Raw genomic sequence first — 23,411 nt, 5'->3', positions numbered from 1 at the left:
GGACCACCAAAGGCCGACGGGCCCCTGGCCACGACGCTCAGTTGTGAGCTCCCCGGGAGCGGAGCCCGCTGTCCCCCGCTGTCCCATCTGCTGAGCCCTGGGGACCTCCCGTGGCACGAAGCAGAACTGCAGAGGCGCCGGCGGGCGGGGACCGCGCGGAGTTTGACCCTGCAGTGTCTGCAGGGACCGCGACAGTAACGTGGCGGTGGCGGTCAAGGCTGGCGACAGCGGGGACACGTCCGAATCGGGGACTCCCGCCGAAGCTGTTCTCCCATCCAGCCGCCGACCCCCGCGGGCCCCGCTTAGCTTCAGAGCGCCGCTGCCCCGCCCCTTTCTCCCAACTGAGTTCGGCGCCGGCGCCCGGGCGCATGCGCTGGCCCCACCCGCCCCGCCAGGCGAGCGCATGCGCGGCGGCGGTACGGTGGCCGGCAGGAGGGCGGGCGGCGGGGGCTGACGGGGAGGGAGGGGGTGGCGCAGGCGCGGGGCCGCTCCGCCGCCCGCAGCGTAAACAAGGGGCCGGCGGGGATGAGGAGGCCGCGGGTGTGCGGCGGGGGCCGGGGCCGCCGGGGCTGAGGTGCGCTGCCTGCTGGAGGCGTTCCCCAACCCCCCCCTACCCCCGCCGGACGGGGGTGGCGAGGGCCGTCCCGCCATGAACTTGGCCAGTCAGAGCGGCGACGCCGGCAGCGGCCATCTGCTCTTCGCCAACTTCAACCAGGACAACACGTAAGGGGGGATGAGCCCGGCCTGGGTTGGGGGGAGCCCGGCCTGAGGGTGGGGGGAGCCCGGGGAGGGGGTGCCTGAGGGGGCCGTCCCCGGGGGACGCTGAGGAGGCCTGGCTGCTGGGGGAGGCCCGGCGGGGTCCTCCCTCTCCGCCCCGCTGCCAGCCCTTCCCGCGGGTGCCGGCCTCTGCCCTCGCTGCCGTGGAGTGGGGACGGGGTCCCCGTGAGGGGGGAACAGCCCCACGCTCCCCCCTCTCCCCTTTGGCTTGTGCGCGGAGTTGCGGGGTGCGAGGCCGCCCTGGAAGGGACCCGCAGCAGAGGGCCGCTGGGCCGCTGGAGCTGTGGTTGTAGCGTGTTGCCTTCTCCCTCCCCCAGGTTGTTGCCCTGGGGAGCGTTTCGCTCTTGTATTTAGGATCATTGCTCGCTGTTGCTTTGGGAAGGGGAGGGAGGGCTGGTTCTCGTTCTTGATGATGTCCAGCCTTCAGCAGAGACTGAGATACCACGGAGACCCAAGTGCTCCAGGAGATACAAAGACTTCATCTGAAATCTCATTGTAGCTATCTTTTCCTACAGCTTTTTTATTTTCACCTGCTGTCTGCGTTGAAGCAGTGTACCTTAGGCTTTAAGATATTTTTATAAGCCCATGCTTCTTTGGGCTTTGACTTTTGAAAAAGAGGCCTTTCTCATGTAGTCATTGAAATTGTACTTATTCGTGTTTCAGTTCTAGAAAGGGTCGGATAGTTCGTGCTGCACATCTTGCAAGTTGTTTAATTGTTGCAGCATATTTAGATTAATAATGCATATTAGGTTTTATATGTGGTATTAAAAAGCAATATTTTTCAATTTAAGAAATCCCTTATAGTGGGAATGGGAGCACTAAGGTTCCTTTAAAGAAGGATTTGACTGTCTTGCATACCGAAGAGATGAAACTGGGGGGCAATAACTGAAAGAACTTGTACTTCAGAAAGGAGACGTTTTGTTTTAGGAAGTGAGTAAGAGGAAATGATCTCAGGTTGGCATCACAGAGCATAATCCACATGTGTGGTGTTCTTTTGTTTTAACAAGTACTTGTTCATTTCACAAGCAGCGATATCTTATTATGAGGGAGAGATCTTTGACTGTCTTCTGCATGTACTGTAGCATATGGGAATTGTGAAGGGAAGAAGATTATTTATGGTGACTGTCAAGATTGAGGAGAAAGGTCACATCGCAGAAGGAAATACTCTTTGCTTTTGAAGGTTTTGTTGGGGGTGAAGAGATGAACAAGTGGAGCTGGATAGGTTTCAGACAAGAGACTTTAACAGTAAATAACTTATGATAAATGATGGGGGGAAGCAATAGTCTTCTATGTATTTGTAAGTAAATCATTATCCGTCTGTTGATTCAAGCCAAAGACTTTTGCAACTACTTTTCACTTTTTTTATTGAGTACCATATAAAGCTCACTCTGTCATTGTGCGTATAAAACATACCCATGTTTTGCTCAGATACCATCCATTTCTTACCTATTACTAGATAAAACAAGTCATAATAACTAGGAAATCTGTCATCTCTTTCTTTTGTAGTTTATGAAGGTCATTATATTAGGTTTTAGGTTAAACTGTGATGTCCACATTGGTGATCTAAAAGCTTTACTATTTCTCCTTCCTTAAAGCAACTGCCTGTTTTCAGTTGCACCTCGGCTTTGTGGAGAGCTGAATATATTTAAAAGATCACTGAGTCGTGACAAAACAAAATTTCTTCTGAAGAAGAGAGCCGCAAGCTTGGCTTGAGAACAAACCCAAGGCAGAAGTGAAAAGATAGCAAATGTAACATAAGCTTATCTAGCTGGTCTTTGGCTTGTACACTTTGAAATCTTTCCTCAAGGAAGAGTAAAATTTAATTCCTTCTTAAATTTATGGGGAGGGGAAAAGGGACAAGTGGCTAATGATTTCTTTCTTGCTAGTCCTCAACTGTATGTGCTTCTTCACTACTCTTCTTAATGCATTTTTGTAAATATCCAGAAGTGTTCTTCAATGTCTGTGCTATAGCTGATTCTTCTGGTCTTCAGCATTTTAATGCTCATTGTGTAGACAGATTAATATATTTACATTAGATTAGCTGACAAGAGAATTTTGGTGATGATACAGTTTATCTTTTTACGTGACCCAGACTTGGCCAATATATCTTTGTAAGTCAAAGTCTTGGGATGCGAAGTCTTTCTTGTCATCTTGGCATACTTTTGCATTTTCAGATATCCATTTTACCTAAATAGAAAAAGGCTCCTGTTGCAATTTTTCTGTCTCAAAATTGCGAGAATAATATAAAAGGCCACTTACTTTGAGACAAATGAGATGGTTGAATGGTGTGGAATAAGTATCCCTTCTTTCTAATAGTGTCTCAAAAGAAATCTTTCCAAGAAAAGTAGTAAGCATAAAACAGTAAGCCTTTCAGACATCTTTGCAAGCAGCCTCTTAGTCAAACACTTGTCTGATGTGGTAAATGACCCAAATAATGAAGTCGCATTCTAGTTCTTAAACTGAGTAGAACATAGTGGTTGTGTAAGTTCTTTATACCAAAGTTTATTTGATTTTTTTCTTTTTTTTTTTCCATGTGTGACCTTTCTTCTTTTCTTTCTCGTTTGAATAGAGAAACAAGAGGTCAACTCTCTGGGTTTATTAGTATACTATTCTAGATATCTAGATCATCACCACTTACCAGGTGAGAAGAGCTGAAAAGGACTTATTAGGAATGAATTACACTTTCCTGCTGGGCCTCAGAAAGCTTGCTTATTTTCAATTTATATTACAAGAAAATGGAGTAGTCTTACAGACAGGCAAGGTAAACAAATGCATGTTCTTTCAGCCAGTATATGAAAGGCAAGCTTTGTTTACCTCTTCCCAGTCAGTAGAGTTCACATCATGTTTTAAGGTGTGCTTCAGTAATTAGAAAAATTGCTGACAGACAAAAATGGAAAATAAATGACATGGGTACATTGTTGTTATTACATTCAAAGCTTTTACCTTCAACTTAACAAGGTGCCAGTTCAGTTCATGATCAAATGTGTCTTGCTTGCCTAGACAGCAGAGCCGATTGCCTTGTATTAGGAAAAGATGGTACCTGTTGCTTGTAAAAATAGGTATCAAGCTAACTTTTCCTAGGCTTTATGAAGGATTAGTAATAAATTATTGTCTTCTGTAGGAGGGAGATGAGCTTCATGGTGGCTTTTAGTCTTGGGAAATTGGTTTGCTGGTAGTTAGAAGAATGTTGTCAGCATAAAGGTTGCTGTTGCTTTTCCCAGTTGTTGCAATCCCTGAAGTAGATATCCTCTATCTTGCTTCTAGTTGTTTTGGGTTTTTTTCCCAGCTTAACTTTTTTTTTTTAATGTTCATTCATGGATGCTGTATGTAGTGACAGTGTCTCTTGGAATAGTATCTACGTTATTGCAAGTGTCGTCTTGCCTTTTTATTCCGTATTGCCCTAAGCTTTATTTACATGAGAGTTTTGAGTTATTGCCTGGGACTGGAACTCTGCCTGAAAACACTCCACCTATAACGCAGCAGAAGCGGTTGGTTTGTGGCTTCTCTTTGATATAATGTTTTCATTAAGTAAAAACATGGAGAAGGTCATTTTGAGAAGATGTTAGTCTGCTTGTTTTGGAGCTAGCCCTTTTACCCAGTGAATCAATCGTTGCACAACTCAGCATGACTGGCATTCTCTGATTGAGAGGCAGAAGCTCCAGCTTGAAGATAAAAGGGAAGTAGCTGGTCAGAATTCGGGTATCCGAGCAAAACCATGCAGGAGAAGCTTGTAGGTGATCTTGGTGCTAGGAATGGTTTAGTAGTTAGAAATCCTTAAGGATGGATGTTTGGTAAGAAGGACAACTTAAACCTGTGTGGTGTTTCTATTACTTCTGGGAGAACTACTAAAACCGAGTGTGGATACATTTATGAAAAATTACACTCATCTCTCAAACTCATACAGGCTTTAAAACCCATAAGGGAAATGCGTTAATATCATAGAAGTATGTAACTCTTTACCCAAAGCATAACTCCGGATCTCAAAAGTTTACACGTATCCATAAAATAGGTAAAACTTTCAGTCTTTAAATTGTTACACAAATATTCCCAGAGAAATGCTTCTGGAAGAACTTAAAAATTAAGTTCTGTGGTCCCGTTGCTGTAGTTTTGAGAACAGACTCATGATGACAGGACAAAGCAAAGCCTTGCATCTGTATTTCTTACGAAAACACTGGTGTGTAGCTTATTTGCGAGGGCTTTAGTCTCGGCTTTCATTTATGTGTGGAGTTACATGGGACAGGTATCTGTCCGTGTATCTGTTCTTTCTGATTTGGTTCTACCCTTTTTTGCCCAAATCAGTTTGCTTCTGTGTTCTGAACAAATGCTTATAGTTCTAAAGCTGGGTAGCATGCTTCATGTTGCAGAAGTTGTATTCTAATTCCCTTACCATGTGATATTTGGATCTCTGTAGTAAACAGCTTGTGTTGAGAGGAGAAAAGAGGTAGGGCTGAGCATTCACTCCTCTGCCTTTGTTTCTCCTAGGTTCAGGTGTCATTCACCTGTGATCCTTGAGGACAGAAGAACTCTTTATTCCAAGGAGGCTTTAAAGCTAAACCAAAAAAAAAGGAAGGGAAGAGCGATCGCAGAGTTCTCGTGCTCAGGGAAGATAGCGGAGAGAAGCAATCGTATGTCGTGTTACTCGCTGTTGTTGATAGCAGCGGAGGTGGGCTTGCCAGAGGAACTGTTCCTCTGCGTGTGAATTTGGCCTGAGAGCAGTGATGTTTACTTGGATTATGAACTTTCTGTTGTCCCAGCCTATTGCTACATGTTAATTGATGAGCAAGTGCGGTCTGCTTTTGCTGTGGCAGATCTAAGTTTGGGTTAGCTTGATTTAATATAAGAACAAGGGGAAAATTTCCTGTCGGTTGTCAGAGTGTTGCTGACAAATCTGTTGAACGTATGAGTTTCTATGTTTAGCTCTTGTCCAAAATAATGACATTCTTGACCTTTCTTTTAAGACATGTCTGTAAGATGTTACGACTTTGGTTTCAGCAGACATTTGGGAGGGGGAAATAAAGCAAAGTTAAGTTCCTTAGTAATTCTTTTCTTATATTGTTTCATTGATTATTTTTTTTCCCCCTCTTAATATTATTTTCCCCCTTCTTCATCATAAGCCTTTGTTCGCAAAACGTTTTGTCTTTGGAAATTTGCATTGGTTTTAAAATGAGGTGCAGCATTAATATAATAAGACTGTATCATAATGAAGGTAGGTTTAATTAACTAGTTATTTAAAATAGTAATGACTTCTGGAGTTGCGTTTATACTGCAGCTGCCATTGATTTTAATCTGAGAACTGGCCTTAGTAGGATCTTTCTGATTAATGTAGAATATTTCTGATTAATAGTTAAGGTCCTCTATGGTGCAGAAAGGGAAAAACTGGTTTTCTTCCTTCTGTATGTATATTAAAGCAGCAAAAGAAAACCTGCACGATTCTAACCCATCTGAAAAAACTTGTTTCTAAAGAGCCAGGGAGATTGAACCGGCTCATTTCCCACTCTAGGGGAGTGCACTTAGAGTGAATGTCAGCATCTTGAAATGCGTGTGTGAAATATCCCATAACACCACTCACTTGATGAGGTTAGTCTTTAATTATTTATGACAGCCACTCTTGAAAATACTCTCAAGTTTTATGTAGTCTTGGATGAGACTACAGTATTATCTTTGGTGGGGAAAAAAGTGGGTAAACACAGTTTCATAAATCACGGCTATATTGGTAATTTTGTACTGTGTGGACAACCTTGGTGATGAAATAGCTCAAAGTCTACAATCTAAGGTGCGTAATAGAGGCTACAGATAATATAGCTAAAAAAAAAATACCTGTGTGTAGCATAATGTTAGAAGAAAAAAGGCAAATTTCTTGGGTATTGATTTTATTTTCAATTTCAGTCTCTCATCGGCTTCTGAAAATTGGTGATAATAAAGCATAACACCCACACTGTAAAAGGAGCTTCTGATAAACTACAGTAGCTTCTTGTTGGCTACTGTCTTATTTGAGCAATAGCTGAATGGCTTATTGATCATATTTCTTCCCCATATGGTTGCACATTTTTTTGGAGGTGAGGTAATTTTGGCTAGATACTTGTTTTGTGGGATTTGATCATTTAGATAGCTATCAGGTGTCTTAAGGGCTTAAGTGTAATATCGGTGCGGGGGAAGATGGGGGATTTAAATCATTATGATTATGCTGGTGTAACTCAGCCTAGTAAGTTCTCTTATTACATATAAAGAGCCCATTTCCAATAGTTTCATAAGAAGTAATTTGAGTGTACATTAAAAAAAAATAAAACACACTACAAAACAAATCCAAACCCTCCAAAACCAAGAATGTTGTTTTAGAAGAAAAATGGGTTGTTTTGCAGTTATGCTTGTGTTCTGAAATGGATTTAATTATACTGACTCGCGCTGTTCTCTGTAAACAAATGATTTGTGACTTTATCACCTTGATCCTGAAAGAAATAACAAAAAGCCGTTGCCATGGATGGAAAGGTCTATTCTGTGCTGCTTCATCTTGGCTTATACTCAGTCTAATGATTTTTATCATGTGTACCACTTGCTTTTGCCATTGTCTAAAGCTTATTTAAATGAGGTATAAGTAGTTGGTAGGACAAGAAAAATGGTCTTGCTTACTGGTTTCGGTGATACTGTCAGTAAAACAGTGATACAGCAATATTCTGTATTTAAAGCTGCAAGTACAATGGAGGAATCAATTTGGCCAAGTAATACACTGAGAAATAGCTGCTATGTGGAATTCTCCGTGAGGAAACTGTCCTGTGTCTTTTGTAGGTAGTTTATATTGCAAAGAGTCTTGTGACTCCCATTTATTTTTAACTCAGTTGAGTGCTTGTTTACCTTTGTGAAGTGACAGTTTTAATGTCATTCTTTGTTAAACTTTCTTTTGAGGGAAGCAGTAAATGATCTAAAAAAAGCTAACTTATTACTCTTTTTTTTTTTTTCCAGATTAGCTTGGTATTTTTTTTCCACAGCATTTGGATTTTCATTGAGTTGTGCAAAAGTAGTTGAGGAAAAAACACTGGAGTGTCTTGGACGATTAATCAGATACAATCTGCTGAACATAGTGATTTTGTCTGAAATAAAATTAAATTCAGTATTTCTAAGGTGATTTAGAAGCAGCAACAAAGTTTGTTTTATAGTTGCTTCTCTGTCTCTGAAGCCTAACATGCTTTTTTTTAATAACTTGGTTATTGAATCTGGGGAGGCTTACTTCTCTTGTCTGGACGGTGCATATTTTAATTCGAAGGTTTAAGCCTTCTCAAATATAATTTCTTAACCAGATTGTGCCAGTTGTATTTTTTTTTCCCTAGAAGAGAAGGTCATACCATCATACGGAAGTATGATGATAGCTTGGGAATCTTAATTTTAGAGGGTAAGCCATTTGAGGAACAATTTTTATTCTTCCGTGTAACTTGAAGTTTAAAAAGGGCTCACTTTGGAGCCATGGGAGGAAAATACAGAAAGAGCAAGAAATCTAGGAATCTGTATTGTATTCTAAATGCAGAGCTAATGGTTAGTGCATCTGAATGATAGCGAATCATCTTACTGAGTTCAGAAGGGCATTTTGGCAGGGTGACTGGCAGGGTTGGGTTTTAGCCTTGTATTAAATGACTTGCTGCAGTTTGGCGTATCGAAATACATTTTTATTAGAATTTAATTAGCTTCTCTCCATGTGTCCTGGCAGTAAGAAGTATGTGAACTATAAGCATACTAATACACTTCTGCGCAATTGTATTTACTGTTAAGTTTCTCTTTCTGTGGCATAAAATCATCCTCTGCATGGGGAGGGGAAAATAAGAATGTGCCATTGTCTGCTGCCTTCATGCGTAAAGACATGCAAGACAACCCTAAAGGTTTTTCTAGCTAAAATTTAAGACCTGTCTTTGCCTCTGACTGGAAAAGTAATTAAATGGTCTGTGAGCTAAGTGTGAAAATAGAGTAATGGAGGAAAAAGAAGGGTTTGTAGTCAGTTTTTTAATGTTCTACTATTGTTAAAATCTGTTTAACATCAGTGACTAGCATTTTTAAGAGGGTGCCTCCGATCAAAGATTCGGCATGGGTATTTGTAAGACTGAGATCTGACGATGTTCTTTGGAGGTGCTTGAATATTGCCAACGTTAGAGTTGGCAGTCTTTAATTCCTTTTCGTTTCTTTTTTTTTTTTTAATATGATAGCTCTTTCGGGGTGTTTGGGGAAGGTTACAGTATAAAGAGCAAAAAAAAAATCCCCAGACAATGCCAGTTTAAAAGGTCTTGGAGGTCACCTCTCATTATGAGGCAGTGATGTAATTGGTTTGCATTACATTATTCAAGTCATCATCTTTCCTCCACACTAAAGCTTTTAGTTTGTGTGGAGAAATCGCCAGTACGAACTGGGCATTAGGCTTACATTGAGCTGTGAACTCTCATTTCGTAAAATGTGAAGCAGGATTCCACACCTGGGGTAATTCTGAAGCTGTTTGGCCCTTTCAGGATGGAGGGAGCTAACCGGCTTTTTCGGTCAAGCTTTTTATTGCTTTTCTTACTGAGCTAACCCAACTGGAGTTTTGGAATAGGATAAGAATCTGTCCTAGGGTAATTCACAGATGATTTAATTTATGTTCCTGACTGGCTTGTTTCTTTTTCAGATCCCTTGCAGTTGGCAGTAAATCAGGCTACAAATTCTTCTCTCTTTCTTCTGTGGACAAATTAGAGCAAATCTATGAATGCAGTGAGTATCTTCTTTTTTTTTTTTTTTTTTTTCCTTTTTCTTACCCCCTCGTTTGGCTTAATTTGGGGAAGAATAAGGCATATTTCATTTTTTAACAGGTTGTTTGAAATTGACATAGGAGGAACCTTAAGTGTATGACGAAATATCACACAAATACAAGACAATTTATTACTGGCAGGGTAAAACTGTGTACCAGTGTTCTGTATTTAAATTTCGATGGTATGTTATGAAATTTGGTAATAGCTATGAGGAGAACTCTTTGCTTTTCTAAGTTTATGTCAATAGCCAAGTTATATAGCAGCTGGGCATAAAAAAAATATTTACTGGTGTGAGAGTGTGTCTTTTGGGTTTTTATACTTGCTATTGGGGCAGGCAACCACTAATATACCTTTACCAAATAAGAAAGCAAAGCCTTGATTATCTTTTTCTTTAATTCTGATATTTGCTGTTGGAAAAATACTTTTCTAACATGATAGCTGCAGGTTTACTCATCCAAAAGGGTGAATAATCCAGATTCCCGTAACTTCTTAATACTGACCACAGTGGCGTACGATAGGAGATGAAATGGAGACAGGCTTGGGGAATAAGTGGTACTCCCTGTTTTGCCAGCAGTTCATAGACTTACCTTTTTTGAGGTGCTAGTAAGTAAACTATGAATGCTATGCATGAGCGTCCGTGCTTTCTTTAAACTCCATGTGAACAGATGGCACCAGTAGCTGTGTTGTCAGCATTTAGTGTAGGATCCCAGCATACCATGCCCCACAGCAGACTTGTCTTCAAACTCCATTCCTTAAGTGACCTGACCCTGTGGCATCTTAAGCTTGAAAATGGTGTGTGATTCACATCACCTATTACCTGTGGTAACAGCCTTTTTCTGTATACAGTCAATGAAGAGAAGTAATCGTGAGGTTCAAATTAGGCACCTGTGGTCAGGTTAAATTGTGTTGCAGCTACAACTGCCTGTTTGAGTCATGGTCTGGTTGTACTGGTTAATTGGCAGCTTGAATTCCATTTTATGGTGTTGAGTTTAGGTACCTGACCTCTGCAGTATGTTAGGCACTTACAGTATCTGGCCTGATACCGCTCCAGGAGACACAGTGAAGATGACTCCTGTTACACAAGACACTGAATAAAAGTACCGAGAGAGACTGAACTGAACTTTGCAGGACAGCTTATCTAGGTAGTCCTTGAAAGAAAATGTACGGGTTCGATTGGCCTTACTCAAAATCTTGCAGTAAACTGATAAAGCAGCTGGGATTGGAATTTAGACCTGCTGATTCCAGTCTTGTCTTCAGGCTGTTCTGGGATGGCTGTGTTGGCTTAACCTCTTCGATATTGTAAATTTTCTTCCATGAGCGTGAAGTCCGTAAATACAGAGCACAGAGTGCGAGGTAACATTTAGTAGAAAACTTGATGGTTTGCCCTGTGTAAGCTGTCTTCACCTTCGCTCATAGAACATGCAATGTCTGCAGCAGACTTAAATATTTGAGATCTTCATTTTTTATATGTAGTTAAATGAATTTCAGTCTTGGGCTTGCAAACCATGCCTGTTTAAAACTTGATATGGGGGTGGTGGGCTCCCTATGTATTAGGTACCTCCTTCCCGCAAGGAAAAGTATCTTGAGGCCTCCTGGACAAGTGCCTCCTGCCTCCAAATTTAGTTTAAGTGGGTCTAAAGACTTGGTGTTGTTTTGAGTGAGCACTTGTAAGGACCCCTCCCTCTCTTCTGTAGGATTGATCTGACAGTTCTTGTGTAGGTGTCTAAAGTAAACTACAGAGTATAGCCCAGCTGTCTTGTGTTTGAGAGAACGACTGAAAAGAATGGGAGGTTTCTTTGTCTACTCCCATCACTGACTTCTTCTGTGACTCCGTACAAATCGCCTAACTCCCTCCTCAGCTGATCCCCCTGTAAAAATAAGTATTAGATTGGAGGGTGCTTTAAGGCTTAACGAATGCTTATAACATGCTTCTTGTTCTTGTATTAAAAATGAAATAAAAGCACAGCTGATCATAATCTAGCTGGTTCTGACTAGCTCTTGTCTGTGATGCTACATGCTTGTGTTTATGAAACTGTAATCTTGTTATGTATTTGCTCGTTCTCCCCACACTGCTGATACTTAAATCATTTCCCAGTCCTTTTTGTTCTTGCTGTATTTTGAATCTGAGTTTCTAGTAGTGCTCACTTGTGTAGTTTAAAGGAGAAAATACAAACAGAAAAAACTGTGATTAACAGCATTGCTATAGGACTTAACTAGTACTTCTAAACATGATTAATTTGGGTCAGCTGGATGTAGGATGTACAGGATGGCCTGGTACTTTATTTGAACAGTTGCTCGTTAGGAAGTATACATGACTTGGCAGCCGTGAAGAGATTTTTATCACTTCTTCCTGTTAGGGGAAGACAAGGGAACAGAGGTGCATCCTGTATTTTTCAAGTGAATTTAATTAAAAGCCAATCACAAAGCCTTTCTATAAAGGTAACTGTGTATTATAGTAAGCCTTTTTACGGTTAGACTGAAGGATTGTCTCCACCTTTTAAGCATTTTCCCTGTTGAAAGCTTGGGTTTTTTCTTTTTGTCTTTGTTTTTTCTTTTGTTCTGTCTGTGACTGCTCGGTTCCTGGCGTTGCTCTTCCCTGTGTGCCTGCCCTGCTGCCTCACCTGCATCAGCGCAGTGTAGGACAGCACTTTTTCCGTCTGAATCTCTGCTGTAGTTCCTACTCTGGAATACCGTTTCTCCTGCCTGCCTGGGAGAGTAGCAAATCCCAGAAGCTGTGTCTTACACAGTTGCCCCTAAATGAGGAAAGAAGCTGTGCTTGCCCGGGAGCAGGGAGCAGCCAGACTGTGGTTTTTGGGTCTCTGTGTGCTGGTCTTCGACCCTTGCAAAAGGATGCCATTGTTATGAAGGACTCCAGGCTTAGATGGAAAGCTGGTAACCTATACTGTAAAATATTTGAGAATCTTCTACGTTAGTAGTGTGGTTCAAGGAACATGGACCTCTGCGTTTGAAAGCCTATGCATAAATTTGTTGAAGTGGCTTTTTGTATTTCTTTTTCATGTGTTGTGTGTGGCATCAGGAAAATGGAGAACAATTGCTTGAAAACAAAATAATTGCTAAAATGCATTATCCATGTTGCAGAAGTGAGGAAATTGAATTTTCAAAGCCTCTGTGAGCTGTTTTGTCTTCTCTGGAAAAGTACCGCATTAAATACGAGATTTAGATAAAAGTCGATTGTATTGCATAGAATACTGAAAATGCTTAGTATAAACCTGTTCTTTTTCCATAAGGAGGTTATTTCTCTCAAAAGAATGTAGAACATTAAATATTTTCTGTTCTTTTTCTTGAAATAACTGACCATAAAAAGCACTTTCAAAGCAGACTTGTCACACAGTGTTGTCACACAGTGATGACATTGTCGTATTCTGAGAATGTTGGACAGAACTTTTTTCGGGGAATTTCTGTCATTGGTGATGAGAACAGTGACAGTTATTTAATGTGTCTCTTGGCCAAAACAGAGGCCTTCAGACATAAGCTTTTTTTTTACTGGAATATGTTAAGCATTGAGCTAATCCAGATACTGATTTCTGAAAAGTTTGGTTGTTTTGATGGAACAGGGCCAAAGGCTCAAGTTGCTTGTCTTGATTCAGTTCTGTAATGGAAGGGCAGATGTAGCCGGTAGCAGTGGGAGAGCTGCGGAGAGTGGGAAAACTTTCTCCTGCTGTGAAAACTGTCCACGATGTCTCTGGGGCTTTTGGAAGGGAGCTTCAGGGGCTGGGAGGGGGAAGAACACATGCCAGGGTAACTGGTGGTGGGACTTGGACTCCTACCAGCTTGGTCCTATACTGTCCTATAATCAAATGCTCTTGGAAGTGCTTCTTTGCCAGAGATCCTGGACTCTCCTCCCTCCTCCTGTCTTCCCTGCGTTTTGAATGGTGACTTGTGTTCCTCCTTTGCCTCCAGTGCTTCCATAGCAGAACACATGACAAAAGCAACGCTGTTTTATGGCTATGCGTACACGCTGGGCTTTGATTCCTGTACTAATTCTTTTTAGGGGCTGTCAGGTAAAAGATGGTATATGTAAAAAATACTAATTAGTGTCTGAAGCAGTCTTATAACAAATGAGTTTACCATCTGCTTTGAGTACAATAACCTTTCTTTCTTCATGGAGAGCTGTGCTGAAACTCTAGGGTTTTTGGTCATCAAAACCCCTTCCATGCACAGTATAGCTTTGAAAACAAAACACACAAAAAAAAAACCCCAACACAAAAACCTTTTGCATTCCTAGATTTCTGCAGAGGTAAGAGAAGATTGTAAGATTCTGGAATTTGACAGTTTGCTATTTTTTGTATCTTCAGGATTTTTTCTTTTTGATCTTGGGCAGGGGGATGTAGACACTGTTCTGAAGCGTAAACTTGCATGACCCCTAGGGGGGGAATGGGAAATCTTTGTAAATCAACATTCACTGTGTAGATTTTCTGCTTTAAAAAGCTGCCCTGCATCCCACCTTGACTCTGAGCTGTTGTGGCAGAATGTTTGTGGTGTTAGACTGTTTTCTTAGACAGTATTTCCTGTTGATGTGTGTCATTCTTCTTGCCTGAAATCTCCTTCTGTATTTTTCCCTCATTACTGTGATTCCTCAGCTGACACGGAAGATGTGTGCATTGTGGAGAGGCTGTTCTCCAGTAGTCTGGTGGCCATAGTTAGCCTTAAAGCTCCACGCAAGCTGAAAGTTTGTCACTTTAAGAAGGGGACAGAGATTTGCAACTACAGTTACTCCAACACCATCTTGGCTGTCAAACTCAATAGACAGGTGAGTAGTAATTTTGACTATGTGAAAACATGGGAAGGGGTTGTGGATCTTATTTTGACACCTTCTCTGTTGATGGATGTCTTTTCCTTTTGTGACAGAACTGCTATTTGAAATTAACATGTGCTTTTCCAACTGTAGCTTCTGTATGGCATCTCAGCACACTCATTTAGTTAAATATTTTTGGTTCTATGTTTATGTATTTACTTAGGAAAAAGCCCTTAGTAAGCTGGGCATGCTTTGAGCAGGAGGTTGGACTGGAGATCTCCTGAGGTCCCTTCCAGTGTGAATCATCCTGTGATCCTAAATGTGAAAGTGTGTGAAACTGACAGTTTCTGTTCAGGCCTAAACTTAAAGTTATTATCTCTTCACTTTTTATGGGTTTTAATACAGTTTGACTTCTTAAAAGAAGAAAAAAATAATAAAAAAGAAATCACTGAACTGGTGAAAGCTTTGAATTAAGTGCCTGGAACCATAGTTTTCTGTATTACTAAATCATTAGTAGACTCTGCAAATACAGACTTTTCTGTCTTCAACCAGTTCATTCAAAGTAGAGAGAACGGCATCTGAAGGAGAAAATCTTAGTGTCCGTTCCCTCCCCCAAAATCAGGTGTGGGAGGATGGCATGCATTCCTGCTTAAAATCATAAGGGAAACAGTGGCTAATTTGGTTTTTTTGCATAGTGAGGTAGCATTAAATGAGTAACATCTTTTTAGTCACCCAGATGTAGTCTACGAAAGTTTAAATGAGATGTTGAAGAGCTTAAAGTTTTTTAAAAAAAAAAAAAAGCCTCTCGAAATTATTTTGAGTAAGTAATAGGCTCTATAAATGGTTTAAAAAGTCTTGTATGTTTTTCTGTTTAGCCAAAGCAGAAAATAATTTCCACATGTGAATTGGCCTCTTGAGGCGAGGAAATACATAAGGGTAGGTACAGAATAAGAATTAAATAGCTTTAAATGAAGGTTTCTGGCTTGCTGACTTAAACTAGTAATGTGAATCATTTTCGTTTAAATCAATTTGCACTAGCGTGGTTGAGAGAAGTCAGTTCAAGTGACCGAGTGTAGCATTGCGCGGTTGAAGCCTTGTCAAGAGGTGTATCTTGTGTATCTTCTATCAGACTCTTATTTCTTCCCATCAGGTGGGTACTACCTTTTCTCTATTGGAAGGTACCTACTGCATTTTGGATACAATTTTTTCTTTTAGGATTGATAAATTAATATAAACTGCAGTTTGATATCAGCCTTTCGTCCTCTTTCCCATGTCTAGAGACTGATAGTATGTCTGGAAGAGTCTCTTTATATACACAACATACGAGACATGAAGGTATTACATACAATCAGGGAGACACCTCCCAATCCTGCAGGTGAGTATGTTGTTAGAAGCTAGTGTAACTCTGAAAAGTGCATTCTGTGTCAATGCACGACGCTTCCTACGGGGAACTGTAGCATTGTTAATTCCACTTTCAAATAAAAGTAACAATTAAAAACATGAGTGTTGTCTTCAAGCCTCCCCATTCAATACAAGTGAGGTTTTTGAGAGCAAATAGCAGGCTCTGCCTTAAACTGCATCTTCACAGTGTTTTAGTCTCCTAGAGCGGTTGTCTTTAATGTTAGAAGTAGTAGAGGTACAAACTGGATTTTGCCAGCACTTGATGTAGTTAAAGACTTTGTCAAGTTAATGCTTTAGGAGTCATGGCAGACATGGGAAATTCTACTGCTTAATCAGTTATTGTAGCTCTGTTAGTATTCTTTCTTCTCTACCTTATATTAAACTTTAACTTACGTTGAGTAGTTAAATATGTTGCATGTTGACTCTGAGATTGCTCATCCGTGTTCTGCTTCTGTTGCTACCTTGTGAGGATAACTTCAGTTATCTTTTAACATTCAGACATAGAATCAGAAAGTTCTGCTGCTTAAGTCTTGGAATTTGTCTCTTTCTGATGATGTTTCTGCCTTGCTTGTAGGGTTGTGTGCTTTATCAATAAACAATGATAACTGCTACCTGGCCTATCCAGGAAGCGCAACTATTGGAGAAGTACAAGTCTTCGACACCATCAATCTGGTAAGGATCTTTGTGAATGCTGTTTCCATTTGTAAAGATGCAGGTGTTGGAAACGTCTTGCTCAGAAAGGAATTCCTAGATACTCAGTTAGGCTCCTCTGTGTCAGTTTGCAGTATCCTTGTAGCCAGGCTTCACGGAACATCAGCAAATAACATACAGACGCTGATATTAGATTTGATGTACAGTTGGGCAAATGGGTGGAGCAAAGTAAACTAATTTCTATTTGGATTGTCTCTTAAGTATCCTTCTACCGCTTCATCTCTACGCACGTGGTTACGTCATAATTTTATGTACTTAGCAGTTACTGAAACCAATATTGAAGCTGTTGTCTGTAAAATAAGACCTATAGTTGCCTTGAATGCTCTGAAATATGCAGTCTTAAGCTGCAGACATGTAGCTTTTAACCTGTACTGTACTAAGGTTCTATCTTATTGATTCACTCCTGCAGAGAGCTGCTAATATGATCCCAGCTCATGATAGTCCCTTGGCTGCTTTGGCATTTGACGCAAGTGGTACTAAACTTGCCACTGCATCAGAAAAGGTAAGGTGGCTTTTTATTGACTTGCTGGCAGTGATAAAAATGTAATTTGTTTCTAAGCATTTTGAGTAAGTTTAAGCGTGCACAATTCCATGCGCAAGTGCCAAAAAAGAAGGCTTACAGTTAGAGTGGCAAATCTAAGTTAAGACCTGTTAATGGTATTTGACACAGCTTCAGTGCTGTGAAGTGTTGGATAATAAGGTTATTTAAATAAATACTTTTTAATCTGGTTGTAATAAGGGCAATCCTCTAAGTGTTTCTCCCTTTAGTGCAGGATATGTATTAGAAGTTAGTTGCCTTGTTTTGATGTCATCTTCCTAATGAAAACAAGACAGTTAAAGTCAGAAGAGAGAAGTGTCATGCCAGTCTTTGGCACATGATGACGAATTGTCCATCTAAATTGTATAAACTACAAAGTCTGAAGCCTCTGCTCTTTGAGTAATAAGCTTAGAATATAAGGGTGTAACCGATTGCATCTGATAAAGGCACAAAGACATCCAGGTGACTGTACTTGTGGGACTTGCCTAGTGTGGTCATTTTCATGATGAAATATAAGAAGGGCTGTTCTTGATGCACAGCTTGTTCTCTCAATTAGTAGGTCCCACCTCTTTTTTTTTTTTTTTCTCTGCTCTTCAAACGCATTCTACCAACAGGCTCCATAAATCATGCTAGTATCTGGTGTGCATCAACGTTATTAAGTTAACAGCAAAATGGTTTACTGCTTGTAGCTGTACTCTGCTCACTAGAGCTAATATACAATGAACAAACCTGAAATGAATTATTTTTTTTTCTCTACAGGGGACAGTAATAAGAGTGTTTTCCATTCCAGAGGGGCAGAAACTCTTTGAATTCCGAAGGGGAGTGAAGAGGTAAAGTTCAACTGGGCTAATTATCTGAAGCTCATTCCTTATGGTAGATCTCCAGTATGTTCTGCAGTTGAGCTGGCATCCTGATTTTTGCCTATTTTCATCTTCGTTCATCCCTGCCTGTATGCTTATAACAGCGTCAGCCTGAATGTCTTCCAGTTTCGCTCCTTCGGACTTGACTATTCTACAAATCAATCCTGTCAGAATTGCACTCCCTCTTGCCTTTTAAAAATTTATTGGTGAGGGAACTTGTTTAAAGTGGGTCACCTTTTGTGTGATGTATTGTATCCTTACGGCAATTGGAGGCAGTAGTACATCTAATATTCTTGCTCTCTTCTAAATCCTGCTAGTGCTGTGATCATAGTAGCCATTGTGAAACAGTACTGTGATTTGTAGTAGTAGTTCTGTACTGTATACAGAGGTAAGACTGAGTTCAGATTGTTACTAATTGACCCCCGTATCTGGTACACATCAGAGTTGAACTTCGTTAATGGAAATCTTGCTCTTGAAGTGCTTTAAGAAGGTGTCAGAGAATTCAGAATGCTTACTATGGAAATGTTCTTTTTTCTTATTTGCAAAGCGGTGGTGACTGAGAAATCTGCTTAATTATTAAATAAGCCAAATACTTTGGCTTAATTGTGAGTCACCTGCAGTCACTAACAGAAGAAGAGCAGGTGCGTCTGCTGTGCAGCCGCAGTTCCTCGCAGCTCTCTCAGTACAGCTTGTGTGAAAATTATGGAGCTCCTTAGTGGTGAATGTTCAGAAAGACTCCTACCTACCAAAACAGAGAAGTAATATTCTCATTTAAGTCAACTCCCATGAGTTAGTTAACATTAGCTTTCTTCTTAAACCAATTGGTAGTACTAGTATGTCAAAAATAATGCTTGATTGCCTGTCCTTCTTTTTGTTTCCCCTAGGTGTGTGAGCATCTGTTCGTTGGCCTTCAGCATGGATGGCATGTTTCTGTCTGCGTCCAGTAACACAGAGACGGTGCATATCTTCAAACTTGAGACTGTGAAAGAAAAGTAGGTTTCAGAGGTGCCTTAGATTTTACAAGGAAAAGGCTTTAAAATCGATTATACTCAACAGGATGAGTTCTCCAAAGTGTAGACAGACTTCTTTTGAACCCTTCCATAAAGTAAAGGGCATAAGAAGTTATTTATGAATCGGCAACTGCAGCTGAGCTGCGTACGGTTCTCCTGGTGAATAGAAAAGGTATTTCTGCTGAAGAGAAATTGGCCATCCTTGGCAGAGGAATGCAGAGCAGTTAACATTTTCAGTTACATATGTGTTTCACCTCTCCTGACATCCATATGGGAAGAGCTGTCTTAGCAATGCCTTCCAGCTGCCTTTGGGGCTTTAAAAGGTGCCAGGTTATAAAATGTTCCTATTTATGATTTGAGAGGAGAGTCTGTCTTAAATTTCTGTGGAAGTTGTTGGAAACAATGATTTGCTTGGTGGTAAACAGGCGGATCAAATCTTGAAGTGTAGTACTTCCCAGTAGATCTTGCTCTTGTATAATGAACCTTATGAAATAACAGTTTTATAAGCAGAAGTATCAGTTTACAATCAAATATGCTTAAATAACAGGCTGAGGGTATTGTAGGACACATTGTGCCTGTAACATAAATGGAGTGTATCAGAGTTCTCAGGGGTGTTTTAGTTATTTCTGAAAAGAAACAAATAGCTGCTTTATAGCTTTAAAAATAAAAAGATGTTTCAAAGTGTCTACGCGCCTTTCTCTAACGTGAAGGCAAAGTCAGTCACTTTTTTCCTTCTGACTTGTAGACCTCAGGAGGAGCCTACAACCTGGACAGGTTACTTTGGAAAAGTGCTGATGGCCTCAACAAGCTATCTGCCCTCTCAAGTAACGGAAATGTTCAACCAGGGTAGAGCCTTTGCTACAGTCCGCCTGCCGTTCTGTGGGCACAAAAACATCTGTGCGCTTGCCACGTGAGTAGACAAATTGAGCCTGCGTTTCCCGCCCTGCTGGGTTGCCGTGTTGGGCTTTGGAGAGAGTGACACCGTAGAACGTAACCCCATCTCCAGCGGAGTGGGGAGCACCCAGAGCAATGGATCACCTGTAATCATTTCAAAGCCTCTTCCCGTTTTAAGAGCAACGTGTTAGAGCTAACACCTCCCAGTCCTGTGAGGGGAGGAGGGAAAGACGTAATATTTGGATGAGAATAGACTATTTTTAAGGTGGTTTAAAGATGTCTTTTAATTTGGAAAGAATAATGTTGAGAACAGATCCGTGGGCTCATGACACTTGCTTCCATTAGTGCTAGGGGAAGTGATGCTGAATGTTATGTTAGTACAAAATTAGGCAATCCAGGCTAACCATTAAAGAAGTCTTTGAAAGCAAGTTCATATTATTTTTGTCTCTAAGACAGCATAGCATTCATTAAAGTTAATTTGGAGGACTAAATTTTTATCCTCTCTTCACCAAAGGCAGGTCCCATTTGGCACAGCTACCAAAGCAATAAGCTGAGCAGTAGTAAACTTATTTTGTGGGGGGTTTTTAGTTTTTATGCTACATTGGCTTCGTGTCTGCACTCTCACTCCTGATCTCAAAGCACCACAAATGTGGTTATGCCTTACATTTGTACACACAATTCTTTCCGAGGTGCTCTCTCTAACTGTTAACAGTGTTCCCTATCTGGAAGCAAAAGGGTGGGAAGAAAAATGGCTTAAAATCATGGGAGGAGAGTGTACTTTCTTAAGTTCATATTAATCTGTTGCTCTCCCCTAAACCTTTCTAGGATCCAGAAGATTCCTCGTTTATTGGTGGGAGCTGCTGATGGGTATCTCTACATGTACAACCTGGACCCCCAAGAAGGCGGAGAGTGCACACTAATGAAGCAGCACAAGTAAGTCCGCATTAGCTGAGGCCTGCTGGATTTTATTTCTTCACAAAATCCAGTTTGTTCTTAAACTTAGTTCTGTTGTGTGAAAGTCTGACTTAGAACAGCCCATTTCTTTAAACTAATCTTTTCCCAGACCTCTGATGTGAAGGAGTAACTTCAGAATCCCCCTGCGCCTTCCTTCTTAGTATCTGCTACACTAAGCACCGCTTTACCAGCCGAAATTTAACACTGTCCAATTGCGGTGAAGGATCAATCGCTGTTAGCTGCGTGATCCTCTTTCCTCTTACTTGGCAGTCTGAGTTGAGTTACTTAAACAAGAACTTGAAACATCTGACACCGTCCTCTTCATCAATAAATGAAGCGGTTACAGACATGAGAGAGAGAGAGATGTTACGCTGACTTCACAGAGGGGAATCTGGCCTATGAAATGATCAGTATTCTCTCTCTAGCGGTGTCCTTATTAAAATTCCTTGCATATAGGCCAACCAGCTAATGTTCTGCAGCAGTACTGTAGAAATCTTAAGGAAAATATGACAAGGCATTGTTATTTTTTAATAAGGCGTGCCAGGAGAAGCTAGGGTAATATAGTTGGGTTATTTACATGATTAGTCATAGAATTAAAGCCAGTAACTCACGATGATAATTAAGGTTTGCAGCTTTGGTAAACCTGGTCAAAAAATCCTAGATTTATCTGAATGTTTTAAGGTATGACCTCTGGCTTCACTAGAGAGTTTTCTAGTGTATGTGTATGAAGCAACCCCTTCTGTTGTGGACAGAGCTCAAGAGACAATATGTAATATTGCTGATTGGAATGTGTTGGGGATTTTTAATTGTGCACTCTTGTTTTCAGTCTTTTTTCCTATCAGCTGCTAGGATTTAGATCTTGATGCCGTATCAGAGGCAACGATGTCGCTGATGTGTCTCCAGTGATAAATATGAAGTGTTGTCAGATGCCTTCTTGACAGTCCTCTGGAATGGAGGGACCAAGTTCCTCCTGTTGCATGTGTATATGTATTATTCTTGCATGTCTAATGAGATATTCTTGTGTAGCTGCCACCTAAAGCTGTTTTGTGCCCAGGTGGATCACCTCTCCAGCTAACCTCTCTCTGCTTGGTAGGCTCGATGGCAGTATGGAGCCAGCCAACGAAATTCTAGAGTCTGCATCCCATGACCGGCCGTTGGTAGCGCAGACATACAGTGCCGCTGTGACTAAAGGTACATATGTGCCTTCCTCACCCACAAGGCATGGTAAGGAGAAGGCTGGAAACAGGGCAGAGAGCACCTCTGTGTATTGCTTCATTCTAGATGGCTGCGTGAGCTTCTCTACTTCAACGCTGAGCTTTTCATAACTGCGGGTGTGATGGGGAGCATTGGTGAGCAGTGGGAAAAGAGCACTTGTGATGTGTAGTAGCTTCCTGTAGATGAATCACTCATCTTTGCTGCTTTCTGGGTAGAACTTTGTCTCAAACTGTGGTTGGTAAAGATAGTGGCAGCACTTGCCACGTGGCTCTTGAGATGCCCTAACACAAGTATCTCATACAGGAGTTCTGCACCCAGACCTTGTGCAAAGCATCTGAATTATAAACCCCCCTTCCTTTTTTTTAGCAAGGTCGATAAGTGCTTCTGTCATTCCTTTATGGGAACAGTGAACCTTTTAGCCTCACTTTGCTGCTCTGTTAAATTAAGAGGATGAGAATTTTGTTAATGCGGCAGCTCTCCAAGTGGTGCTTTTTATCCTTTGCGTGGCACTCAGCACGGTGCTTCAGCTGCAGAGGAAGGACAGCCTGCATGTATAGCACCGTTACTGCAGTTGCAGCTGTAATGCATGAGAGGAGATTATGGAAAACAGCCTGCCCAAAGTACCAGTATACATTGCAGGACAGAATAGTTGAATTTTGATCATAAACTGCTCTTGGCTTGGAGACTCCTGGTCACGATGAAGGCAAACATAGGGTGGCAATGAAACTGTTGCAAGTAACGTCTGGTACTCCAGCTCTAGTCATTCACTTTGGTTCCAAGCTTAGTTTGTGCTGCTGTTCCCCCAGCTGCTTGTTCCTTTCTCCGCAGCCTATACGGATGACCTGGGTGCCGTGGGTGGAGCTTGCCTGGAAGATGAAACCAACTCACTTAGATTGGACGAAGACAGTGAGCATCCCCCCATGATCCTTCGGACAGACTAAACTTTGACCTGTGAACTCACTCCTGAAGCAGAGAACACTGGCTTGATGTTTCTTGAGGAATCTCGTGTTATGCTGCTATGAACTTTGACATGAGTTGGGAGAGAGGATGACAGACTCTTACAGTTTTAAGTCGTAGCTGTAGTTCTAATTCTATACAATTGGAAAAATATATGGTTTTCAATTCAGTGGCTTTTAATCTTGCTTATCTATTTTAGCTGTGTTTATTTTTTTTGTTGCCAAAGCCTGCTGTTTGTGCAGCCCTCGGAGCCTACTAGCTTTGCATGCATTCATGTGCCAAGCAAGCATAGGAGGGGGAGAGAGAGAGAAGCCACTTTATAACAAACTCAAGTTTGTATTTTTTTTATATATGTATATAATATTTAGCTTATATAAGAAAGGAGTAGAGAAGTGGTTCTGGAAGCTGAGACTAGTTCTGCACTGACAAAGGTCCAAATGGTTTCCTGTGCATGGGCTTGCAGGCATACCTAGTGACTGACATGCAACCTTTCAAATGCAATGGCCTGTTTTTTTGGGTTCTCCCTCCCCTTTCCTGGACCATTTTGTTAATTAAAATTCCTTCTGAATGTTGTGTGTT

General features: G+C 41.1%; 1 protein-coding gene across 2 annotated transcripts; it reads left to right on the top strand.

The window, feature by feature from the left end:
- The first annotated feature begins 444 nt into the window (after positions 1-444).
- Positions 445-23,405, top strand: WIPI2 (WD repeat domain, phosphoinositide interacting 2). Of its 2 annotated transcripts, none has more exons than XM_063343579.1 (12): positions 445-723; positions 9,416-9,498; positions 14,138-14,307; positions 15,571-15,667; positions 16,268-16,365; positions 16,814-16,906; positions 17,702-17,772; positions 18,687-18,794; positions 19,558-19,722; positions 20,532-20,639; positions 21,754-21,851; positions 22,704-23,405. In XM_063343579.1, the coding sequence occupies exons 1-12, from the start codon at positions 650-652 to the stop codon at positions 22,814-22,816; spliced, it is 1,278 nt and encodes a 425-aa protein (XP_063199649.1). In that variant the 5' UTR covers positions 445-649; the 3' UTR covers positions 22,817-23,405. The 2 variants fall into 2 exon arrangements, with proteins under 2 accessions (XP_063199649.1, XP_063199648.1); XM_063343578.1 differs by having other exon boundaries at positions 21,754-21,884.
- Positions 23,406-23,411: the final 6 nt, after the last annotated feature.

This window comes from Chroicocephalus ridibundus, chromosome 8, assembly GCF_963924245.1.
Source record: "Chroicocephalus ridibundus chromosome 8, bChrRid1.1, whole genome shotgun sequence".
In the NCBI taxonomy this organism is placed as follows: Eukaryota; Metazoa; Chordata; class Aves; order Charadriiformes; family Laridae; genus Chroicocephalus; species Chroicocephalus ridibundus.
The sequence above is the reverse complement of the archived record's forward strand: the minus strand, read 5'-3'. Positions and strand labels throughout refer to the sequence as shown.